Source organism: Coregonus lavaretus (assembly GCF_964263955.1).
Source record: "Coregonus lavaretus genome assembly, chromosome: 13".
In the NCBI taxonomy this organism is placed as follows: domain Eukaryota; kingdom Metazoa; phylum Chordata; class Actinopteri; order Salmoniformes; family Salmonidae; genus Coregonus; species Coregonus lavaretus.
This window is the reverse complement of record NC_140000.1, coordinates 51,775,769-51,802,440: the sequence shown is the minus strand read 5'-3', so window position 1 is coordinate 51,802,440 and position 26,672 is coordinate 51,775,769. Positions and strand designations below refer to the sequence as shown.

The window sequence follows — 26,672 nt, the reverse complement described above, 5'->3', positions numbered from 1 at the left end:
AATATTATCCCTGGTGTTTGATGAAAGAGTGAACTGTAATTGAGGTAATTTTACACGTCAGTTAATTTCAGGTTCAAACTCGGTCTGTGTGATTGAAGGAGAAATGATTAGAGGAGTAGAGTTTTTACCACCATCATTGAGCAAAGGGCTGAAGTATGGATAGAGTTTCTCAGTGAAGGTGTAGCCAGTGAAAGAGTAGATATGAGACCTGGCCTCCACATCATAAAAGGAGACCTGCCCCTCCTCATAATCCACAAACACCCCCACCTTCTGGGGCTTCTCTCTCAGGTAGAGGTGGACACGGGTCGGGGCACAAGCTATGTACGTACTCCCATCCCTCAGGATCACTGCCCAGCGTCCATTATCAGGGCTCAGTGTGACAGTCCCCTTTCTGTTGACGGACTCTCTGGCAACTCCTAAATTCCACTCAGTCTTCCCTGTAACAGTCACCTCATAGTAGAATCTCGCTGAGGGGAAGCCTTTCTTTCCCAAGAAATTAACGGCAGAATCAAACCTCTTTGGGTTATCAGGGAGATCCTGTTTTTTGTCTCCAGTTCTCACTTCTTTCCCATTCTTAGACAGTATGAGCCAGGGGCTTGCTGTATCAGGGTCCAAGGTAACATCCACTGCATACTGCTGAATCCTCTTCAGCTCAGCATCACACAACCTCTTCATCTCACTTATGACTGTCTCTTCTAGCTGAGACACAGCTCTCCTCACAGTCCCCACACACAGATCACTGTCCTTGGTGAGTGGAGGGTTGCACAGGGATGGGAAGCTCTGGAGGAGGTTTAGGTGGTCCTCAGTGTGTGAGAGGTGCTCAAGGTCAGTGCTTCTTCTCTTTAGCTCAGTGATTTCCTTCTCCAGCTCTTTAATGAGCCCTTCAGCATTCCTCAGTGAACACATCCAGAAAGATAGACACAGGAACTGCTCTTCATACAGGACTGCTGGAGTATACCATATATAGACAGAGAAAGAAAGTGAAACTGCAAAAAAATTGAATCTAGAATCAGTCAACTAAATTGTAGTTTTAGCTTTAGTTTCCTACATTGCGTTATGGGCGGATACTAGCCAATCTAGACACAAGGTGTTACCATATAACATAGAAAATAGTTCCATAACCAAATAATAAAGAGTTTTAATAGACTGTTGGAAAAAAGGATTTGCACACATCAAACATGGTTAAGCTTTATCTTCAATTTATCTGGTCATGTTAATCTCTCTACTCACCTGCATGTTTTTCTGGGTAACATTTCTGTATTTTCTGTGAGATAGTAGACTCAATGTATTTAATATATATATTTCTGAAGAGCTGGAGAGAGTTTGGTCCGTACACAATACACTGTATGCTTAAGTTTCATTTCAGCAAAGTGATATCGCAATGCTCCTCCCAATCCACTTCAGTAAAGTGATGTTGAAATGCTCCTCCCAATCCACTTCAGTAAAGTGATGTTGAAACGCTCCTCCCAATCCACTTCAGTAAAGTGATGTTGAAATGGTCCTCCCAATCCACTTCAGTAAAGTGATGTTGAAACGCTCCTCCCAATCCACTTCAGTAAAGTGATGTTGAAATGGTCCTCCCAATCCACTTCAGTAAAGTGATGTTGAAATGGTCCTCCCCTCTCCCTGGAAAAATTAACTCCTTACATGGCTGAACTCTCTCAGATGCCAGTTTTCTATTGTCTGTAGATTATGAATTTCAAAGCATACTGTATATATTTTTATTTAGATTTAAGTCAATAATACATTATTTAAGTCGAGGTGCCTGTGTGACTGTCCACTGTCATATTTCTCTTGATCTCTTTCGTCATTCACTCACTATTTCTTTACCTTTATTTTCACGTGTGTTAAGTGTTATTCATGTTATTATCAGTTCAGACAGGCAGACACACAAGGTGCGATAACATGTACATTTATTTTTTTGTAAAAAATATATTTGAGAATTAGATACATTTATGATGAGTCAGAAACAGACCATTACACACATCCCAATATCACATAGATTCCCCCCCCCCCAACAAAATGACATCCAATTCAATCATATTGCATAGAATAAGGCTACATCAACCACCACAAAATGTACATTTCCATATTGTATCAACCAGACACCACAGTGGCATTAGTCTACTATTCCAAACTGATGTCATAAATAGCCATCACTATTCTAAAGCTCTGGGACTGTACTAGACTGAATACCAATTCTATCACTTTTCAACTGGATTTTAAAAATCTTGAATGTTACTCAATGTTCATTACAGCTAGTGAGGATCAACAAAGATATAATGTGTGCATAATATCTACACTCTTAGAAAAAAGGATTCCAAAAGGGTTGTTTGTGGAGGAATTGGGTTCTGCCAAGAACCGTTTTGATCAGAAGAATCCTTTTTGGAAGAAAGGGTTCTTTGATGATTTTTTGGAAGGCGAAAAGGATTCTTTGGAAGGCAAGAAGGGTTCTACATAGAACCATATATAATATTTCCCAGCATGCTCTATTGCAGGGAGATTTTCAGAATTGTTTGTTATACTGAAATATCTGTGTTTTTGCATTGATTGTTTGATTAATTGTATGCCATACAAAGATAACATCTAAACTAATCCAATCTGTTTGTAATTGGATTTATTGCACCTGTTACTAAGATCGTTGTTCCAGTTTAAATGATTAAGGTAGTCTTGAGGTAACTTGTTATGAGCCTGAGTGATTTGGTAATACAGGGATCCTGTGTTACATTGCTGCTGCATTCTGTACTCATCATGTCTAACAGACTGACAGATGGACTTCAGATTATAACAAACAACAACTATATCAGTAATACACTACATTGAAATATTATTTCATAAAAGAAAACTCTAATTTAGGTACTAATTTTACAGGTCAGTTTGATTGACAGAAGAGATTATCAGAGGGGCAGAGTTTTTACCAAAATGATTAACGCCGGGGTTGAAGCATGGATAGATTTTCTCAGTGAAGGTGCAGCCAGTGAAAGAGTAGATATGAGACCTGGCATCCACATCATAAAAGGAGACTTGCCCGTCCTCATAATCCACAAACACCCCCACCTTCTGGGGCTTCTCTCTCAGGTAGAGGGGGGTCCAGATGGGGGCACAAGCTGCGTACTTACTCCTATCCGTCAGGACCACAGCCCAGCATCCACTATCAGGGCACAGTGTGATATTCCCTTTCCTGTTTATGGACTCTCTGGCCACTCCTAAACTCCATCCAGTCTTCCCTGTAACAGTCACCTCATAATAACATCTCCCTGAGGAGAAGCCCTCCTTTCCCAAGACAATAAGGACAGGATCAAACCTCTTTGGGTTATCAGGGAGATTCTGTTGTGTGTCTCCATATCTTACTTGTTTCCCATCCTCAGACAGGATGAGTTCACATTGTGCTGTATCAGGGTCCAGAGTAACATCCACTGCATACTGCTGCATCCTCTTCAATTTGATTTCAGGTAGCTTCTCAATCTCTTTATTCAGTGTCTCCTCCAGCTGACACACCACTCTCCTCAAAGTCATCACACACAGATCGCTGTGAACACTGATCTCAGACCAGTCCTTGGTGGGTGGAGGGGTGCATAGTGTTGGGAAGCTCTGGACTAGATGGAGATGGTCCTCAGTGTGTGAGATCTGCACCAGTTCAGTGCTTCTCCTCTTTAGCTCAGTGATTTCCTGCTCCAGCTCTTTAATTATCCCCTCAGCCTGCATCTCTGCTGCTTTCTGCTTCTTCTCAATCAACTTAATGAGATCAGCCTGGTTCTTTTCAATGGAGCGCAACAGAGCAGTGAAGACCTTACTGCTGTCTGCTATCTCTCTCTCTGCATCTCTCTTGCTGAGCTCTACTGAGTGTTTTATCTCCTTAACCTTCTCCAGTCGCTCCTGGATCTTCTGCTGCACTTTTGCCTCTGTTTTTTCTAATTTACCCTTCCTCTCTCCAAACTCCTCCTCTAGAGGGACCATATCGTGAGTCTTGTGGTCTGTTTTTATGCACAAGACACAAACACACATCTGGTCAGTCCTACAGAACAACTCCAGTAGTCTCTCGTGCGTCTTGCATATCCTGTCTTCCAGGTTCTCAACAGGGTCGATCAGCTTGTGTCTCCTTAAGGCTGCGACTCTCTGATGAGGCTCCAGGTGAGTCTCACAGTAAGAGGTCAGACACACCAGGCAGGACTTCAGGGCCTTGAGCTTCATCTCGGTGCAGATTTCACATGACACTTCTCCAGGTTTGGCAGGGCATTGGTCTGGGCTGCTGGGAGCTTTCCTTTTAACTGCCTTTCTGAACTGAGCAGCCATCTCAGAAATAAAAGCATTAACAAAGAGATCTGGTCTCTTATCAAATGTATTTTTACACATGGGGCACTGGCACAGTTCAATGCTATCCCAGTACTTCCTGATACAGGCCATGCAGAAGTTGTGTCCACATTGAATAGAGACTGGCTCAGTGAACACATCCATACAGATAGAGCACAGGAACTGCTCTTCAGATACGACACTGTTGGAGGACGCCATATCTAGTCAGAGAGAAAAAGTGAAACTGTAATTTTTTTATCCACACTCTTATAAAAATGGGTTCCAAGAAGGTCATTTGCGGAGGGATAGGGTTCTACCAAGAACCGGTTTGATCAGATGAATGCTTTTTGGAAGAAAACGGTTATTTGTAATTCAAAGGGTGCTATCTAGAACGTGTAACATCCTAAGAACTGGTTTGGGAAGAAAGGTTTTTTTTTATGATTCTTTGGAAGGCAAGAAGGGTTCAACATAGAACCATATATACTGTAATATTTCACAGCATGCTCTATTGCAGGGAGATTTTCAGAATTGTTTGTTTTACTGTAATGTATTTGTTTTTGCATGTACTTTGATTGGTTGATAAATTTTATGCTCACAAAGATAAATAACATACTGTTTTCTAAACTAATCCTGTCTGTTATTAACTGGATTTATTGCACCCATTACTGAGATTGTTGTTCCAGTTTAGATGATTGAGGTAGTCTCAGTATTCAATCCTCCCTACCCTGGCAGTCATTCTGAATACAGGTTGCTGGTGATTAACAATTCCACTTGCTGGATATCCTAACTATGGCTGGATTCCAATATGAATTACACATTACTTTTCAAGCCAGCCGGAGAAGATGGCTGCCGTTTTACAGCCCTCTAACCAATTGTACTATTATGTGTGTTTTTCCGCGTTATTTGTAATTTATTTTGTACATAATGTTTCTGCCATCGTCTCTTATAACCAAAAAGAGCTTCTGGATATCAGGACAGCGATTACTCACCTCGTATTGGACGAAGATTTTTTCTTCAACGAGGCGGCTGCGAAGGATATCATACAGACACCCGACAAGGCCCAAATCCCCGTCATTCGCGTGAGGAAGAGACGGAGATATCGTGGACGTAGATCGGGGTGCCTTGTAAGGATCCGACGGCGAGCGAGTAAACTGCCTCTTCCATCAATCCTATTAGTCAACGTTCAATCATTTGAAAATAAATTGGATGACTTAAGATTACGGTTATCCTACCAACGGGACATTAAAAACTGTAATATCTTATGTTTCACCGAGTCGTGGCTGAACGACGACAATGATAACATTCAGCTAGCGGGCTATACGCTACATCGGCAGGATAGAACGGCTGACTCCGGTAAGACAAGGGGTGGCGGTCTGTGTATATTTGTAAACAACAGCTGGTGCACAAAATCAAATACTAAGGAAGTCTCGAGGTTTTGCTCGCCTGAGGTAGAGTATCTTATGATAAGCTGTAGACCACACTATTTACCAAGAGAGTTTTCATCTATATTTTTCATAGCTGTCTATTTACCACCACAAACCAATGCTGGCATTAAGATTGCACTGAATGAGTTGTACAAGGCCATAAATCAACAGGAAAACGCTCATCCAGATGCAGCGCTCCTAGTGGCCGGGGACATTAATGCAGGGAAACTTAAATCCGTTCTACCTAATTTCTACCAGCATGTTAAATGCGCAACCAGAGGAAAAAAAACTCTAGACCACCTTTACTCCACACACAGAGACGCATACAAAGCTCTCCCTCGCCCTCCATTTGGCAAATCTGACCATAACTCTATCTTCCTGATTCCTGTTTATAAGCAAAAACTAAAGCAGGAAGCACCAGTGACTCGGTTAATAAAAAAGTGGTCAGATGACGCAAATGCTAAGCTACAGGACTGTTTTGCTAGCACAGACTGGAACATGTTCCGGGATTCTTCAGACAGCATTGAGGAGTACACCACATCAGTCTCTGGCTTCATCAATAAGTGCATCGATGATGTCATCCCCACAGTGACCGTACGTACATACCCCAACCAGAAGCCATGGATTACAGGAAACATCCGCACTGAGCTAAAGGGTAGAGCTGCCGCTTTCAAGGAACGGGACTCTAACCCGGACGCTTATAAGAAATCCCGCTATGACCTCCGACGAACCATCAAACAGGCAAAGAGTCAATACAGGACTAAGATTGAATCGTACTACACTGGCTCTGACGCTCGTCGGATGTGGCAGGGCTTGAAAACTATTACAGACTACAAAGGGAAGCACAGCCGCGAGCTGCCCAGTGACACAAGCCTACCAGACGAGCTAAACCACTTCTATGCTCGCTTCGAGGCAAGCAACACTGAAGCATGCATGAGAGCACCAGCTGTTCCGGATGACTATGTGATCACGGTCTCCGTAGCCGATGTGAGTAAGACTTTTAAGCAGGTCAACATTCACAAGGCCGCAGGGCCAGACGGATTACCAGGACGTGTACTCCGAGCATGTGCTGACCAACTGGCAAGTGTCTTCACTGACATTTTGAACATGTCCCTGACTGAGTCTGTAATACCAACATGTTTCAAGCAGACCACCATAGTCCCCGTGCCCAAGGACTCTAAGATAACCTGCCTAAATGACTACCGACCCGTAGCACTGACGTCTGTAGCCATGAAGTGCTTTGAAAGGCTGGTCATGGCTCACATCAACAGCATTATCCCAGAAACCCTAGACCCACTCCAATTTGCATACCGCCCCAACAGATCCTCAGATGATGCAATCTCTATTGCACTCCACACTGCCCTTTCCCACCTGGACAAGAGGAACACCTACGTGAGAATGCTATTCATTGACTACAGCTCAGCATTCAACACCATAGTGCCCTCTAAGCTCATCACTAAGCTAAGGATCCTGTGACTAAACACCTCCCTCTGCAACTGGATCCTGGACTTCCTGACGGGCCGCCCCCAGGTGGTAAGGGTAGGTAACAACACATCTGCCACACTGATCCTCAACACGGGGGCCCCTCAGGGGTGCGTGCTCAGTCCCCTCCTGTACTCTCTGTTCACCCATGACTGCATGGCCAGGCACGACTCCAACACCATCATTAAGTTTGCCGACGACACAACAGTGGTAGGCCTGATCACCGACAACGATGAGACAGCCTATAGGGAGGAGGTCAGAGATCTGGCCGTGTGGTGCCAGGACAACAACCTCTCCCTCAACGTGACCAAGACAAAGGAGATGATTGTGGAATACAGGAAAAAAAAGAGGACTGAGCACTCCCCCATTCTCATCGACGGGGCTGTAGTGGAACAGGTTGAGAGCTTCAAGTTCCTTGGTGTCCACATCACCAATGAACTATCATGGTCCAAACACACCAAGACAGTCGTGAAGAGGGCACGACAAAGCCTATTCCCCCTCAGGAGACTGAAAAGATTTGGCATGGGTCCTCAGATCCTCAGAAAATTCTACAGCTGCACCATCGAGAGCATCCTGACTGGTTGCATCACCGCCTGGTATGGCAACTGCTTGGCCTCCGACCGCAAGGCACTACAGAGGGTAGTGCGTACGGCCCAGTACATCACTGGGGCAAAGCTTCCTGCCATCCAGGACCTCTATACCAGGCGGTGTCAGAGGAAGGCCCTCAAAATTGTCAAAGACTCCAGCCACCCTAGTCATAGACTGTTCTCTCTGCTACCGCACGGCAAGCGGTACCGGAGTGCCAAGTCTAGGTCCAAAAGACTTCTCAACAGCTTCTACCCCCAAGCCATAAGACTCCTGAACAGCTAACCATGGCTACCCGGACTATTTGCACTGCCCCCCCACCCCATCCTTTTTACGCTGCTGCTACTCTGTTAATTATTTATGCATAGTCACTTTAACTCTACCCACATGTACATATTACCTCAACTACCTCAACTAGCCGGTGCCCCCGCACATTGACTCTGCAACGGTACCCCCCTGTATATATAGCCTCCCTACTGTCACTTTATTTTACTTCTGCTCTTTTTTTTCTCAACGCTTTTTTTTGTTGTTGTTTTATTTTTACTTTTTTTGTTAAAAATAAATGCACTGTTGGTTAAGGGCTGTAAGTAAGCATTTCACTGTAATGTCTGCACCTGTTGTATTCGGCGCATGTGACCAATAAAATTTTATTTTATTTTATTTGATGTGACTTGCATGCCTGATGTGGCCTGTAAACCAGGAGCTTCCTAACACAACTGTGTTAGGGTATAACTAGGTTCTCAAAGAAAGGCCTTATTATATACGTTATGTATTGTCATAAATAACTACATTTTAAAGTATAATTAGGCTGGTGGGTTCTACTCGTTCAAAGAGGGTTCTAGTAATAACCCTCCAAAGATAAAAGGGTTCTCGGTAGAAACCTTCATAGACGGTTCTAGGAAGAACCTTTAGCTGATAAAATGGTTCTTGGTAGAACCCTTCATAGAGGGTTCTATGTTGAACCATATACAGGGGGTTTCCCTATGAGGACAAACCGAAGAACCCTGTATGGTTCTACTTAGCATCTTTTTTTCCTAAGAGTGTAGAGTCAGTCAACTCTGTTGTAGTTTTAGCTTTAGAGTTTCCAACATTGCGTTATGGACAGATACTGGCCAATCTTGTTACAGGGTGTTACCATATTACATAGAAAATAGTCCTATAACCAAAGGAAGAGTTTAAACATACCGTTGAAAAAAAAAAAAAAAGATTTGCACACAGTAAACACGAAAAAGTGAAGTAGTTAGTAAACACACTAAAGCTTACCTACAATGTAACTGTCCATATTAATCTCTCTACTCACCTGCTTGTGTTGGTGGATAATATCTCTGTCCTTTCTGTGAGAAAGTAGACTCTGTGTAAAGGTAGTTAATAGATATTTCTAAAGAGCTGGAGAGAGTTTGGTACCGTGCACAATACACTGTATACTTTTAGTTTCATTTCAGCAAAGTGACATTGCAATTCTCCTCCCCATCCACTGTTCTTCATGTAGCAGTTAACCCTTTACATGGCTGAACTCTCTGATGCCAGTTCTCCATTGGCTGTAGAGTATGAATTTATAGCATATATACTGTATATAGATATATATATATATACTGTATATTTGGATTTAATTCAAGAATCAGAATCATTATTTAAATCGTTGTCTGTGTGACTGTCCACTGTCATATTTCCATATTTCTTTCATCTTTCAATCACTCATTCACTCACATTCTTTAACGATCTTCAAAATGAGTGTCATTCATGTTATTGAAAGTTCAGACAGGCAGACACACAAGGTGCCATATCTTGTGACTTTATGTGTTGGTGAAATCTTTTGATAAGTATATACAGTGATGATGAGTCAGCAAAACCACAGCAACAGACCATTACACACACCCCAATATCACATATATTTCTTTACAAGACTGAATACCACTTTTATCACTATTCAACAGAATTGTATTTTCTAGAAATCCTGAATATTACTGTGTGTCCATTACAGCTAGTGACGATCAACAGAGATATACAGTGCAAACAATAGCTAGGTAAAAACAAACATGTATTGCTGATATTAAAAATGATCAGATCATCCTCTGAAGTCATACCTTGTTATGAGCCTGAGAGATAAGGTAGTACTGGTAGCCAATGTTACATTGCTGCTGCATTCTGTACTCATCATGTCTAACAGAAAATTAACTAGAGTGAATTATTCTCCCTGGAGTTTGATAACCACGCTAAATTAATTTAGGTACTTATTTTACAGGTAACTTACTTTCACGTTACTCAGTCTGTGTGATTGACATGAGAGATGATCAGAGGGGCTGAATTTTTACCACCATCATTATGGTATGGACTGAAGTACGGATAGAGTTTCTCTGTGAAAGTGTAACCAGTGAAAGAGAAGATATGAGACCTGTCCTCCACATCATAAAAGGAGACCTGACCCTCCTCATAATCCACAAACACCCCCACCTTCTGGGGCTTTTCTCTCAGAGAGAGGCGGACACGGCTGGGGCTACAAGCTGTGTACGTACTCCCATCCCTCAGGATCACTGCCCAGCGTCCATTATCAGGGCTCAGTGTGACAGTCCCCTTTCTGTTGACAGACTCTGTAGAGACGCCTAAATTCCACTCAGTCTTCCCTGTAACAGTCACCTCATAGTAGAATCTCCCTGAGGAGTAGCTCTCCTTTCCCAAGACGTTAATGGCAGAATCAAACCTCTTTGGGTTATCAGGGAGATTCTGTCGTGTGTTTCCATGTCTTACTTGTTTCCCATCCTCAGACAGGATGAGTTTACAGTGTGCTGTATCAGGGTCCAGAGTCACATCCACTGCATACTGCTGAATCCTCTTCAGCTCAGCATCACACAACCTCTTCATCTCACTCATGAGTGTCTCTTCAAGCTGAGACACGGCTCTCCTCACAGTCCCCACACACAGATCACTGTGAACACTGATCTCAGACCAGTCCTTGGTGAGTGGAGGGCTGCACAGGGATGGGAAGCTCTGGACGAGATGGAGGTGGTCCTCAGTGTGTGAGATCTGCTCCAGTTCAGTGCTTCTCCTCTTTAGCTCAGTGATTTCCTGCTCCAGCTCTTTAACGAGTTCTTCAGCCCGCCTCTCTGCGGCTTTCTGCTTCATCTCAATTACCTCAATGAGCTCAGCCTGGTTCTTTTCAATGGAGCGCATCAGAGCAGTGAAGACCTGAGCGCTGTCTGATATCTCTCTCTCAGAGTTTCTCTTGCTGAGCTCTAATGAGTGTTTGATCTCCTGAACCTTCTTCAGTCTCTCCTGGATCTTCTGCTGCACTTCTGCCTCTATCTTTCCCTTCATCTCTCCAAACTCTTCCTCTAGAAGGACAGTATAGTGAGTCTTGTGGTCTGTTTTAATGCATAAGACACAAACACATATTTGGTCAGTCTTACAGAACAATTCCAGGAGTCTCTCGTGTATCTTGCACATCCTGTCTTCCAGGTTCTCAACAGGGTTGATCAGCTTGTGTCTCATTAAGGCTGCGACTCTCTGATGAGGCTCCAGGTGAGTCTCACAGTAAGAGGTCAGACACACCAGGCAGGACTTCAGGGCCTTGAGCTTCGTCTCAGTGCAGATTTCACATGACACTTCTCCAGGTTTGGCAGGGCATTGGTCTGGGTTGCTAGGAGCTTTCACTTGAACTGACTTCCTGAACTGAGCAGCCATCTCAACGATGAAAGTATTGACGCGAAGCTCTGGTCTCGTTTGGAACTTCTGCGTACATATTGGACACTGGCACAGGTCAATGGAATTCCAGTATCTGATGATACAGGTCCTGCAGAAGTTGTGTCCACATGAAGTGGTGACCGGGTCAGTGAACACATCCAGACAGATAGAACAGAGAAACTGATCTTCAGACTGGAGCCTGGAGGTAGCCATATCTAGACAGAGACCATAGGTGAAATAATAAATAAATAAATCTAGAATCCATCAGCTTAGCTTTAGTTTTCGCTTTGGAGTTGCCATCATTGTGTTAATGGCAGATACTAGCCAATCTTGATACATGGTGTTACCGTATAACATAGAAAATACTCCTATTACAAAAGGATAAAAAGTTGAACATACAGTACCGTTGAAAATGAAAAAAGAATTTACACACAGTAAACACAGTAAAGCTCATCTTCAACTTAACTATCAATGTTAATCTCTCTACTCACCTGCATGTGTTTGTGGGTAATTGAATATCTTTGTCCTTTCTGTGAGATAGTAGACTCGGTGTATACGTATTTAATGGATATTTCTGAATAACTGGAGAGTTTGGTACCATACACAATGCACTGTATACAGTACTTTAGTTTCATTTCAGCAAGGAGTGTTGAAATGCTTCTCCCCACCCAATACAGCTATGCACCTTGTTCTTCCTGGAGCAGTTAACCCCTTACATGTCTGAATTCTCTCAGGTGCCAGCATACCATTGTCTGTATAGTTTTTTTTTATAGCATGGATATATTTATTTAGATTGAATTCAAGATTCAGATACATTATTTAAATTGAGGTGACTATCCACTGTCATATGTATCATATTCTATATGGAATTGTTTTAAGGAAGTCGTACCACTGATAATTTAGCTATTTCGTTTAACATTTTAAGATCCCTTGAAGTATAAAATATATATATACAGTGGGGAGAACAAGTATTTGATACACTGCCGATTTTGCAGGTTTTCCTACTTACAAAGCATGTAGAGGTCTGTAATAACACTTCAACTGTGAGAGACGGAATCTAAAACAAAAATCCAGAAAATCACATTGTATGATTTTTAAGTAATTAATTTGCATTTTATAGCATGACATAAGTATTTGATACATCAGAAAAGCAGAACTTAATATTTGGTACAGAAACCTTTGTTTGCAATTACAGAGATCATACGTTTCCTGTAAGTCTTGACCAGGTTTGCACACACTGCAGCAGGGATTTTGGCCCACTCCTCCATACAGACCTTCTCCAGATCCTTCAGATTTCGGGGCTGTCACTGGGCAAAACGGACTTTCAGCTCCCTCCAAAGATTTTCTATTGGGTTCAGGTCTGGAGACTGGCTAGGCCACTCCAGGATCTTGAGATGCTTCTTACGAAGCCACTCCTTAGTTGCCCTGGCTGTGTGTTTCGGGTCGTTGTTATGCTGGAAGACCCAGCCACGACCCATCTTCAATGCTCTTACTGAGGGAAGGAGGTTGTTGGCCAAGATCTCGCGATACATGGCCCCATCCATCCTCCCCTCAATACGGTGCAGTCGTCCTGTCCCCTTTGCAGAAAAGCATCCCCAAAGAATGATGTTTCCACCTCCATGCTTCATGGTTGGGATGGTGTTCTTGGGGTTGTACTCATCCTTCTTCTTCCTCCAAACACGGCGAGTGGAGTTTAGACCAAAAAGCTCTATTTTTGTCTCATCAGACCACATGACCTTCTCCCATTCCTCCTCTGGATCATCCAGATGGTCATTGGCGTTGGACTCTGGAGCAGTGGAAACGCGTTCTCTGGAGTGATGACCCATGCTACACCATCTGGCAGTCTGACGGACGAATCTGGGTTTGGCGAATGCCAGGAGAATGCTACCTGCCTCAATGCATAGTGCCAACTGTAAAGTTTGGTGGAGGAGGAATGGTCTGGGGCTGTTTTTCAGGGTTCGGGCTAGGCCCCTTAGTTCCAGTGAAGGGAAATATTAACGCTACAGCATACAATGACATTCTAGACAATTCTGTGCTTCCAACTTTGTAGCAACAGTTTGGGGCCCTTCCTGTTGAAAATGTTGAAAATCACACACACACACACACACACACACACACAGGTTACATATACATTACCAGTCAAAAGTTTGGACACTTACACATTTGTCACGATCGCTGACTGATGAAGCGGACCAAGGCGCAGCATGATAGGCGTACATACTTTATTAAATGTACAACACGAACCAAAACAATAAACGATACGTGAAGTCCTAGGTTAAACAACAAACCTTACGGATCAAGATCCCACAAAACATACATGCCAAAAGGCTGCCTAAGTATGGTCCCCAATCAGAGACAACGAGCCACAGGTGTCTCTGATTGGGAACCACCCTGGCCAACATTAAAGAGTCCCCAGAGCCAGGGCGTGACAGTACCCCCCCCCCAAAGGCGCGGACTGCGACCGCGCCAACCAACCACAACAGGGGAGGGGCCGGGTGGGCATTCCGCCTCGGCGGCGGATCCGGCTCCGGGCGTGACCACCACTCTCTTTCCACCCCCCCCGTAGCGCCCCTGGTCTGGTCCCGCTGGCCGGAGCTGGACTGGACACCGGTGGAGCGGAATATTCTGGCTCCGAAGTGGAGCAGCTGACCGGTGCCGGACCAGGCACCGGTGGAACAGGCACGGGCCGTGCCGGACTGACGACGTGCATCACTGGCTTGGTGCGGGGAGCAGGTACGGGCCGGACCGGGCTGACGACGCGCACCACTGGCTTGGTGCGGGGAGCAGGAACGGGCCGGACCGGACTGACGACGTGCATCACTGGCTTGGTGCGGGGAGCAGGTACGGGCCGGACCGGGCTGACGACGCGCACCACTGGCTTGGTGCGGGGAGCAGGAACGGGCCAGACCGGGCTGACGACGCGCATCACTGGCTTGGTGCGGGGAGCAGGAACAGGCCGGAACGGGCTGGCGACACGCACCACTGGCTTGGTGCGGGGAGCAGGAACGGGCCGGACCGGGCTGACGACGCGCACCACTGGCTTGGTGCGGGGAGCAGGAACAGGCCGGACCGGGCTGGCGACGCGCACCACAGGCTTGGTGCGGGGGACAGGAACGGGCCGGACCGGGCTGACGACGCGCACCACTGGCTTGGTGCGGGGAGCAGGAACGGGCCGGACCGGGCTGACGACGCGCACTACTGGCTTGGTGCGGGGAGCAGGAACAGGCCGGACCGGGCTGGCGACGCGTACCACTGGCTTGGTGCGGGGAGCAGGAATGGGCCGGACCGGGCTGACGACGCGCACCACTGGCTTGGTGTGGGGAGCAGGAACAGGCCGGACCGGGCTGGAGACGTGCACCACAGGTTTGGTGCGGGGGACAGGAACGGGCCGGACCGGGCTGACGACGCGCACCACTGACTTGGTGCGGGGAGCAGGAACGGGCCGGACCGGGCTGGCGACGCGCACCACAGGCTTGGTGCGAGGGACAGGAACAGGCCGGGCTGGACTGTGGAGACGGACTGGAGGTCTGGAACGGAGAGCTGACACAACCCGTCCTGGCTGAATGCCTATTTCCACACACTCTGTGTGAGGCATCAGCACAGGACGTACAGGGCTGTGCACTCGTACTGACACTACAGCACGTGGCACTGGCGCAGGATATCCGGGAACGAGGAGGGGTAATGGAGGCCACGAGCGTTGAGCCGGCACACTCCGCCCTGGCTGCATGCCCACCTTAGCACGACACGTGCGTGGTGCTAGCACAGGACGTACAGGACTGTGCCGGAACACTCGCGGCACAGTACGTAGCTCCGCATAACTCGGAACCTGCCCAGTCTCACGCTGCCTAGCCTGAGTACGGGGAGTTGGCTCTGCTCTACCTCTAGGCTCCGCCAACCACCCTTCCAGCCCCCCAAACCTGGTGGCCTCCTCTCCTAAATCGCCGATGCGCCCTATAGCTGCCTCCAGCAGCCCCGTCGTCCATGCCGTGTGCCCCCCCCCAAAAATTTATTGGGGTTGCCTCTCTCGTGTCCGTCGTCGGCACGGTTGGGGCCGTTTCTCCTCTCTTGCCAGGGCCTGTACCTTTGCCCAGGGCCCTCTGCCCGCGAATATGTCCTCCCATGACCACCATTCGCCCACCTGAGCCATCGCCAGCTTCTCCTCCTGGGCACGCTGCTTGGTCCTTTTATGGTGGGATCTTCTGTCACGATCGCTGACTGATGAAGCGGTCCAAGGCGCAGCATGATAGGCGTACATACTTTATTAAATGTACAACACGAACCAAAACAATAAACGATACGTGAAGTCCTAGGTTAAACAACAAACCTTACGGATCAAGATCCCACAAAACATACATGCCAAAAGGCTGGCTAAGTATGGTCCCCAATCAGAGACAACGAGCCACAGCTGTCTCTGATTGGGAACCACCCTGGCCAACATAGAAATAAACGATCTAGAATGAAACACATAGAAAACTAAACAATAAACCTACACACCTCAACATTAAAGAGTCCCCAGAGCCAGGGCGTGACAACATTCAAGGGTTTTTCTTTATTTTTAATAGTGAAGACATCAAAACTTTGAAATAACACATATAGAATAAAAAAAGTGTTAAACAAAATAGCCACCCTTTGCCTTGATGACAGCTTTGCACACTCTTGGCATTCTCTCAACCAGCTTCACCTGGAATGCTTTTCCAACAGTCTTGAAGGAGTTCCCACATATGCTGAGCACTTGTTGGCTGCTTTTCCTTCACTGTGCCGTCCGACTCATCCCAAACCATTTCAACTGGGTTGAGGTCGGGGGATTGTGGAGGCCAGGTCATCTGATGCAGCACTCCATCACTCTCCTTCTTGGTAAAATAGCCCTTACACAGCCTGGAGGTGTGTTGTGTCATTGTCCTGTTGAAAAACAAATGATAGTTCCACTAAGCCCAAACCAGATGGGATGGCGTATCGCTTCAGAATGCTGTGGTAGCCATGCTTGTTAAGTATGCCTTGAATTCTAAATACTGTAAATCACAGACAGTCTCACCAGCAAAGCACCCTCACACCATAACACCTCCTCTTCCATGCTTTACGGTGGGAACTACACATGCGGAGATAATCCATTCACCCACACCGCGTCTCACAAAGGCACGGCGGTTGGAACCAAAAATCTCCCATTTGGTCTCCAGACCACAGGACAGATTCCCACCTGTCTAATGTCCATTGCTTGTGTTTCTTGGCCCAAGCAGGTCTCTTCTTATTATTGGTGTCCTTTAGTAGTGGTTTCTTTGCAGCAATTCGACCATGAAGGCCTGATTCACACAGACTTCTCTGAACAGCTGATGTTGAGATGTGTCTGTGACTTGAACTCTGTGAAGCATTTATTTAGGCTGCAATTTCTGAGGCTGGTAACTCTAATGAATTTATCCTCTGCAGCAGAGGTAATTCTGGTTCTTCCATTCCTGTGGCGGTCCTCATGAGAGCCAGTTTCATCATAGCGCTTGATGGTTTTTGTGACTGCACTTGAAGAAACTTTCAAAGTTCTTGAAATGTTCCGTATTGACTGACCTTCATGTCTTAAAGTAATGATGGACTGTCGTTTCTCTTTGCTTATTTGAGCTGTTCTTGCCATAATATGGACTTGGTCTTTTACCAAATAAGGCTATCTTCTGTAAACCCCCCCTACCTTGTCACAACACAACTGATTGGCTCAAACGCATTAAGAAGGAAAGGAATTCCACAAATAAACTTTTAAGAAGGCACACCTGTTAATTGAAATGCATTCCAGGTGACTACCTCATGACGCTGGCTGAGAGAACGCCAAGAGTGTGCAAAGTTGTCATCAAGGCAAAGGGTGGCTTTTAGAAGAACCTCAAATATGAAATATATTTTGATTTATTTAACCCTTTTTTGGTTACTACATGATTCCATATGTGTTATTTCATAGTTTTGATGTCTTCACTATTATTCTACAATGTAGAAAATAGTGAAAATAAAGAAAAACCCTTGAATGAGTAGGTGTGTCCAAACTTTTGACTAGGACTGTAAATTACATCTTGCTCTAACTATACAGACATAGTGTCTGTCTGCATCTTTGTCCCATACACACGTGCATGTATATGCATATACGTACACATGTATACGTGCACATGTATACGTGCACACATTTGTACACATACGTTTACACACTCACTCACTCTCTCTCTCTCTCACACACACACACACACACACACACACACACACACACACACACACACACACACACACACACACACACACGTACACACACACACAGGTTACAAATAAATTACATCTTGCTCTAACTATACAGACATAGTGTCTGTCTGCATCATTGTCCCACACACACGTGCACATATATGCATACACATGCACATGTATACGTGCACACATTTGTACACATACAAGCAACAGAATGTATTGGCTACATTCACTTATTTTCATACATGCACATCCCATGTAGTTCTCGCACATATCATGATTGTGGCCCTTAGTTTTTCCATGTTAGATTACATTCGAAGATAAAACTTGGGAGGATAAATAATCAATACATTACCACGTTAAATATCATCTCTTATAAATACGTCACAGAGAATATGTATAGATGTACCCAAGCACTCTCACAAACCCAGGTCGTTCATTCTTTTGACAGCCACACAGAGTAAATTACATCTGAAAATATCTAAAACAAGGAAGGGGATGGAGGGGGTGAGAGCTAAAAATGGTCAGAGTAAGCACTGGTCTCTAAGCAGCAAATACAAAGAGAAACATTAAAGAATATGTGACCACACATGCGTCACCAGAGAGTAAAGACTGACAGTCTCTTTGGATCCAATTCGTGTGGGCTTTGGTTAGTCTTTGCCGCTGGTTCACTGGCTTGAGCTGACGAGTGTTTGATACAAATATAAGTATAAAGATTTATGAAAACACTCACCATGATCACGCATCAACGTTTTTTAAAACTTGCGCCACACAAAAGACTTGGTCTCAAATGTTGGTAGCACCCGGATGTCTGCCCTCTTAAATCCAGTGATATGTCCTGGTAGCGGCATTGCGTGGACATCAGTGAAGTTGTTGACATATTGGACGAATCGCTGAATGTCCTCGTAGAAAAGTACCCGTTTGCTGGCGAGACGACCACACCTCTTCTTCCCAGGAGCCACACCACGTTCCTTATAGAACATTATCACTGCAGTCTGTAGAAATTCTAAAACCAGAAAATAAATGATTTAAAACATGCCTTTAATACGAAAGGCACAATGCATTCTCAGCTCTTTTATTTCTATTCATGATACAGCCTACTACTCATTCTGTCTTAAATACCTCAGGAACTTTTTAATACTGTTGCAGCCCCAATAATAACAGAAAACATCAAGTTGTGAAACTTACGCGTGTAGGAACTTGAATGTTTCTCTGCAAATTTGCTGGCTATCAAGGAAATTTGATGTCCTCTGATGTTTCCTTCCTTTTCGAGATGACCGTTTCCTTGCAGAGGTTAATGGAACCAGCGATCTTGCCAATGAGCACTAGATGTTTTTCATCTGAAAAAATCGGACAAATATATAATTATTTAACATTCTGTCATGGTCATAATGTACTCTAGCCAATACATTTTCAAGTAATATCAACAGACTTTCAATAACACACACAAACTACAGATACACTCATTGAAATGCATGTGTGAATCCCCCCCCCCCCTTACACACACACACACACACACACACAAATAGTACACACACACAAAACACACACACTCTTTTAATAGTATTGAAAATGGGTCATGTTTGCTATGAAGATATGTGATCACCTTTATAGATGGCCATTTAATGCATTTATGTAACCTGTCTTTAGGACAAATAGGACACATATAAACTCACACGTACACACACACACACACACACAGTTACTGCAAATGCTTTATGGGCTACACATTCCCCACTTCTCTCTCCCTCGTGCCCATGTGCACACACACACACACACACACACACACACACACACACACACACAAGCGCCGTAATTGACGGATCCACCATTAGCGGGTGGTCTTCCTCGGTTGCCTCCTCAAGGGGCTCGGCCTCAACTTCGGTTAACTCGTCTGAGTCTGTGCTGTCTGCAGAGTCACTGATGGTGACGACGCTCTCCGGCTCAGGGTCAAAAAGTAGTCGCCAATAAGTTCACGCCACTGATCGTCTGAACGAGCTCCCAGCAAAATATTACTATTTAGAAATCTAGCAATTTCTCTCTCCTGGGAATCCATTGATGCAGTAGAAAGCTAAGCAAGCTAGCTAGCTAGCTAAGGTGTAGGCAGTAGTGACAGTGTGACTATGTATGATGGGTTTTGAAGTGTGAGAGAGTGTAGCCTGAGGTACACCTTTTGTTTTCCTGCGGATTATATGCTACAGTAACTTTGATTGGGCAAACAGGAAAATCATCTGATTGAATAGCCTAGTAGCTTGAATCAAAATATATAGCTGATTTCAGAATAGCGGAGGGTTTTAATAGTGTAGATAAGATAATGCCGCAAAAGCCTGACGTGATGACAGGTGTTACAAGCTGGCATCCACCAATACAATGTGAAAGTGCTCCTCCTACGTTTATAAGATTCAAAACTATATTTATACTCTGAATTTGTCAATAGTACGTACAGATTATGAAAGCAAAGACATCGTTTTGTTAAAACCAGATGAAATCATTTAAAAAAAAAAATATTTTACCCCCTTTTTCCTCCCCAATTTTGTGATATCCAATTGCAATCCAATTATGATCTTGTCTCATCTCTGCAACTCCCCAATGGGCTCGGGAGAGTCGAAGGTCGAGTCATGTGTCCTCTGAAACATGACCCGCCAAACCGCGCTCTTAACCCGCCCGCTTAACCCGGAAGCCAGCCGCACCAATGACATCCTAAGTCAGCCTGCAGGCGCCCAGCCCGCCACAAGGAGTCGCTAGAGCGTGATTAGCCAAGCAAAGCCCCCCCGGCCAAACCCTCCCCTAACCCAGACGATGCTAGGCCAATTGTACGCCGCCCTATGGGACTCCCGGTCACAGCCGGTTGTGATACAGCCTGGGATCGAACCCGGCTCTGTAGTGACGCCTCAAGCACTGCGATGCAGTGCCTTAGACTGCTACGCCACTCAGGAGCTTTACATGTACGTGTTGGTGAGAGTCTCACCTTTCCACAGAGGGGTATTATTGTGTAGCCCAAACTGTTCGGATGCTACAGACAGAAGTTGGCTGATCGGCTGTACCAACTTCAGACGAGTCCCAAGACGCTTGTGGGGGTCATAATAGTTTTTAGGCCAAACCGTTCGGACACTACAGACTATTTTGTGAGAAGACTGATTTTCGGGATGTCTCATGGTCTGACAAACACCGCTCTAGCTCTGTCACCTTTCACCGCAGATGCGGAAGTGCGACATTGGCGGATGCGGTGGATTGAGATGCATCCAATGCAATAAAACCAACATCTATTTATATTATTATGCTAATTAGATCAGCATTGTGCAGACATCGAACTTAGGGGGTTAAACTAGAATCACTGTATTCCCACATGGACAGATTTACGGGAGTGAAACATCTCGCTTCGCCGCTCTCATCTGTCGCGTCAATAAAATTTCTGTACATGTTTTTGAGTTATATCATGTTGTTATGTGTCTTGTATACCAATCCGTCACCTCACAGGAAGTCCCCTCTCAGAAAATGAAAGTTGTTTAATTCAAATGATCAAAAACAGCTGTAAATATCACAGAGTGGGCCTTTAACTCTGTTATGTGAATACTAATGTGTGTGTGTTTGTCTATTCCACAGCCACCATTGTGCTGAATGAGCTTAACTGGACAGACGCATTAGAGGAAGTGTTTAGGAAGAACAAGGAAGAGGATCCTACTCTCCTGTGGCAGGTGTTCGGCAGCGCCACCGGATTGGCTCGCTACTTCCCAGGTGAGTGGCCAGCCAGCCAATCGGCTTTTGCCCTCAGCCCATGACCTTCCAGTGGCTATTAATGGAGACGTAATGCGCTGTGCCACCAAAGGGCCACTTTGTCACACCGTATTTACTCAGCACTCACACACACACACACACACACACACTGAAAGAACACACAGAAAGAGAGAGAAAGTCACTCTCTCTCACTCGCTCACACACACACTTAGAGCTTTCTCTCTTGTTCCCTCTCTCTCTCTCTCTCTGTCTCTCTCTGTCTCTCTCTCTCTCTCTCTCTCTCTCTCTCTCTCTCTCTCTCTCTCTCTCTCTCTCTCTCGTTCTCTCTCTCTCTCTCTCTCTCTCTCTCTCTCTCTCTCTCTCTCTCTCTCTCTCTCGTTCTCTCTCTCGTTATCTCTCTCTCTCTCTCTCTCGTTCTCTCTCTCTCGTTCTCTCTCTCTCGTTCTCTCTCTCTCGTTCTCTCTCTCTCGCTCTCATTATCTCTCTCTCTCGTTCTCTCTCTCTCATTCTCTCGCTCTTGTTCTCGCTCTCTCTCTCTTGTTATCTCTTTCTCTGTCTTTCTCTCTGTCTTTCTCTCTCTCTCTCGTTCTCTCTCTCTCTCTCTCACACACACACACACACACACACACGCCGAGGCTGGGCAAACAGTGAGTCACGGCGATCCCTGTGTTTGCCACCAAGGGTAGCTGTGGGCTTGTTGACATACACAGAGACAGGGACGGGGACAAGGACACTGGGACAGGGACAGGGACAGGGACAAGGACACTGGGACAGCCATCAATAGACCTCTGACATGACAGACCTGAAAATCACTTTGTGAAAATTGTTAATGTAGAAAAGTTGTTCTAAATATATTTCAGATACATTATATATAATAACAAAGAACAGAGTTTCAGCTGAAACTTTAAGTGTGTGCTAAAGCAATCTATTCAATCTTTATGATAGGAAGTTAAACTGGGATTCAAGTAAGTTTAAGTTGAGAAAAAATAAGAAACCTGCACACTGCTCTTGCTAGTATCATTGCTCTTTATTAAGCTTTACGTATCGGCCTCAAGGCCTTCATCAGAGCTTTTATGAGTGTTTTTAATTTGCGCCCTTATGTAGACATTGCTCCACCCACATCCGTTCAATGCATCGAATGGGGTTGAAGTCAAGGAAAATGAAACGTCTTACCAAATATATCTGTGCATTTCATAAGTATTCTATTAAAATGTGTACATAAAACGTACTCAACATGTCTGTAAAACCACATGTAGAATTTTGAATCAAAGTAAGTTGAAGTTAAAATACAGTGTTTAAAGTCAATAAACTGTTATGTTGTACGTAACGTTCAGCTGGTTAGAAGTCTATGTCTGGACTCAAATTAAGCATTATGTTTTTACTGTGAAGTGTGTTGTCTTTTCAAATGCACTTTAAATAAAGTTTCATTTGATTTAAATTGTCTTTGTACCCAGCATCCCCTTGGATGGACTCGCGAAAAACGCCCAATAAGATTGACCTCTACGACGTCCGGCGGCGACCGTGGTGAGTGGAGACATTGAGTCGCCGTCTGTCTCGTCTGTCTCCTCGTCCTCCATCACTCCAACTGTCTCTCAGAACGAACGTTGCCTGCCCTGCTTGAACCTAGCTGTGTGGTCACCATATTAAACACTGTTTGAGACACACACATTTATGCAGACACACACACACACACACACACAAATATGCATAACCCTGTTAATTTACCATTGACATTTAAAAGTCAGACTGCTCTTTTTTTTTTCTGTTGGTTTATTTGTTGGAATCATTAGATATAAGGTAAACGTTTCAAGGGTTTTTTCACCGCTGTATTTATTTGTTTGTTGGTTTACCAGGTACATCCAGGGGGCGGCGTCACCTAAGGACATGCTGATCCTAGTGGATGCGTGAGTGACTCTCTTTTTGTGATTCATATTTACAGTCAGAATCCATTTCATTACCAGTCATAAGAACAAGCTCTGTCTTCCCGCTCCCACCAGCCTGTAATGCTGAGCTTAGGGCTGCATCAGCACTCCCATGACTTGGAGATACTGAGGGAATAGAATACTTGATGAACCATAGAGAAACCATCATTTGTTTTTCTGTGAACATATACCTAAGAATTCTCAAACACGATTGCATTTTTGTTTACATTTTGATATTTTAGTAATCTTATTCACAGTGAATTACAGTCAATGGTTAGTATTACACAGACCTTACTCATAGTTACTTCCGGTGATAACCTATGTAATAACATCGTAATAAGTACGCATTTTTTATTGTTTTACACAAAAAATATAAAACAATACGACAATAGGAATTGTCCGTTGAAAATGGGAAAAACATATAGGTGTCGTAATGGAGTGCCTACAATTTAGGAACTCACTTAATCGTTTTCTTGTAAAACTAAAGTGACAGTGGTTGTGTAACTACTGCTACTACTTACACACCTGATACACGGCAATTACGCAAGACTCCCTATAAACTCCCTCAATACTCCCTGGGTATGTGGCTATTTAATGTAAAGTACATCAGAAATCACTTGGAAACTTGGAAAAGTACAGCAAGAGAGAACTTTGTCTTAAAGCTGCAAGATGTAACTTTTTGGGAGACCCGACCAAATTCACATTGAAATGTGAGTTATAGATCTGTCATTCTCATTGAAAGCAAGTCTAAGAAGTGGTAGATCTGTTCTATGTGCGCTATTTCTATGCTTCCAGTGCTTAAGTTTCAGTTTTTGCAACTTTTACTTTCGGTTTTGTACACCAGCTTCAAACAGCTGAAAATACAATATCTTTGGTTATTTAAAATATATTTCACAGCGGTTTAGATGGTACAATGATTCTCTACACTATACTTGCTTGTTTTGTCACATAAATAGAAATTCGGCAAACTATTACAATTTTAACAACCAGGAAATGGCAGAGCGATTTATGCATAGTGCATCTTTAATTAAACCACTATATGCTATTGTATCAACTACACACTAGGCTATCAATGTCATGTATAGCAAGTTCATCAGCAAATCCCTGCTGTATACATAACATGCATAACAGTATCATCTTATTATGTGCTAGGGAGTCATGGTATTAAAACGATTTGTCTATATTAGACGGGTAAAGCCCGTGCTACCGCGACGCACCCTGATTAATCGGCTGTGCCTGGAATGGGATGTCTGGCACTGCGCCAGCACCTAAATGAGAACAATAAAAAATAAATAAATATATAGATGAAAAATCAATTTTGCCCCCCGTAGCTCTTGACGCAAGGTAGATAATTGGCGGGCCTGATTGACAGGCTATTTCAACATCAAAGCTGTGCCGCTGCCGTCGTCGTGACGCCCGAGCAGAGGGAATATAAAAGATAGAACCTTCCCTTTTTTCAGTTCTGTCCGTTTTGTCTTTACCTGCAACCAATTAAAGCATGTATTTATATATAGACCATCTCTCAAGCTCTCAACTTCTCTCACATCCAATTTTAGCTTGAGTGGTGCTATGTTCAAGTGTAGGCCTACATCATTAAATGTCCTATCATCGGTGCCGTTACGACAACACGAAATGTCAGAGTTAAAGTGACTCACTCTATGCTAATGTTAGCCTTTCATGCAACGTTAGCGTCGGCTAGAGGAGGCATGGTGATAGCGCTTTAAGTCCACTGCTGGGTTAGCCTAATGACGCTAGCCATTTCCCCTCACATGTTTATCCTGATAGGCCTATATCTAGAGAGCCTATTAGTGTTAGCTAAAAGCCTAGTAGTCACGCGGCCTGTGGTTGTTTTAATGCCTCTATCTCTGCCTGTGCCCCAAATGGCACCCTATTCCCTATACTGCACTACTTTTGACCAGAGTCCCATAAGGCGCTAGTCAAAAGTAGTGCACTGTATAGGGAATAGGGTGCCATTTAGCAGACGGCCCATGTCTTCCTCTTCATCACACTCAATGTTAGTTTTATAGCTTCAGCAAATTTAAAGGCAATGTCTTTCTGGGCCCATGAATGCTAACAGGCTAGTTAGTGTTCTTATTGCATATGTTATGGCGGCACCACACTTAGGCCTAGTGGTAAACATGAATTACAATATGGTGGTGTTGGTTGAGTCAGATACATTTGTTGTTTATATGGTCTGGTTCCCCTTGCTCATTACTTTGCTGTGGATATAGATGTGTTCATCTAAGAGATGTTCTATTGAAATTCATCCACACAAACAAGAGAAATACAACAACATACTATTTTAACTCTTGGCTGAAGGAAGCGATCCAGTTAAAGTTAAATCCAGATCAAACAAACACATATTTGTCTGGAGAACATAGTCATAGATGTGTAATAGCTGTTAATAACCTGTTCCTGTGGTACTGGGTTCTCTCCTTCCTGTAGGAAGGTCCACACCTCCAAACCAGATGTTTTTCTTGGTTATTTCCCCATTACATTATAGTAATAGGCATGTAATAACACAGTCATAGATATGTAATAACAGTTTATAACCTCTGTCCATAGGAGTGGCAGTGTCTCTGGCCTCACCCTCAAGCTAATCCACACCTCTGTCAACGAGATGCTGGAGACCCTGTCGGACGATGACTACGTCAATGTGGTCTATGTGAGTATCCATGGCAGTTGGCAGAACGTGGTCTTTACCCATAAGCTACTTATAGGACGAATGCAATGACTTTGTGCTAGTCGTTATTGTGTTTGAGGAATGGATTCTTGGAATGAAAAGCCAACTGACATTTACTCTTGAGGTGCTGACCTCTTGCACCCTAAAAACCACTGTGATTATTATTTGACCCTGCTGGTCATCTATGAACGTTTGAACATCTTGAGGAACGATCTAGCCTTAATGGTCATGTACTCTTACAGTATAATCTCCACCAGCACAGCCAGAAGAGGACTGGCCACCAGCCTGGTTCCTCTCTAGGTTTCTTCCTAGGTTCCTGCCTTTCTAGGGAGTTTTTCCTAGCCACCGTGCTTCTACATCTGCATTGCTTACTCTTTGGGATTTTAGGCTGGGTTTCTGTATAAGCACTTTGCAACATCTGCTGATGTAAAAAGGGCTTTATAAATACAATTAATTGAAATTTGATTGAACGTATTGAACACATGTGATCTTAGTCCTTATTTAGAATAATGTGCAGAATGGTGTGTGTGTGTGTGGGTGTGCCTGGCCTTTTGGTTAAAGTGATATGGATGAGTGAATGGATTTGTATGTCTTTAATCAGATACAGGCTTGAATGCACACATGAATGTACTGTGTGTGTGTGTGTGTTTTCGTTTGCATACGTGCATA

General features: G+C 44.3%; 2 protein-coding genes across 2 annotated transcripts in view; one reads left to right on the top strand and one right to left on the bottom strand.

The window, feature by feature from the left end:
- LOC311140107 (voltage-dependent calcium channel subunit alpha-2/delta-1-like) overlaps window positions 1–26,672 on the top strand; it is a gene marked incomplete at its 5' end in the record, with an annotated part of 176,858 nt that overhangs the window by 107,119 nt on the left and 43,067 nt on the right. Inside the window, 4 exons of the mRNA XM_084175044.1 lie at window positions 21,267–21,398; window positions 22,853–22,922; window positions 23,252–23,302; window positions 25,886–25,985. Coding sequence (XP_084031170.1) covers window positions 21,267–21,398; window positions 22,853–22,922; window positions 23,252–23,302; window positions 25,886–25,985 — 353 coding nt within the window. The remainder of the gene's footprint in view (window positions 1–21,266; window positions 21,399–22,852; window positions 22,923–23,251; window positions 23,303–25,885; window positions 25,986–26,672) is intronic.
- On the bottom strand, window positions 58–11,672 carry LOC311139266 (uncharacterized protein; the record flags this gene model as incomplete). Its single annotated transcript, XM_084174155.1, has 3 exons — window positions 58–892; window positions 2,870–4,511; window positions 10,055–11,672. 3 exons carry the CDS (start codon window positions 11,670–11,672, stop codon window positions 58–60), a joined length of 4,095 nt encoding a protein of 1,364 aa, XP_084030281.1.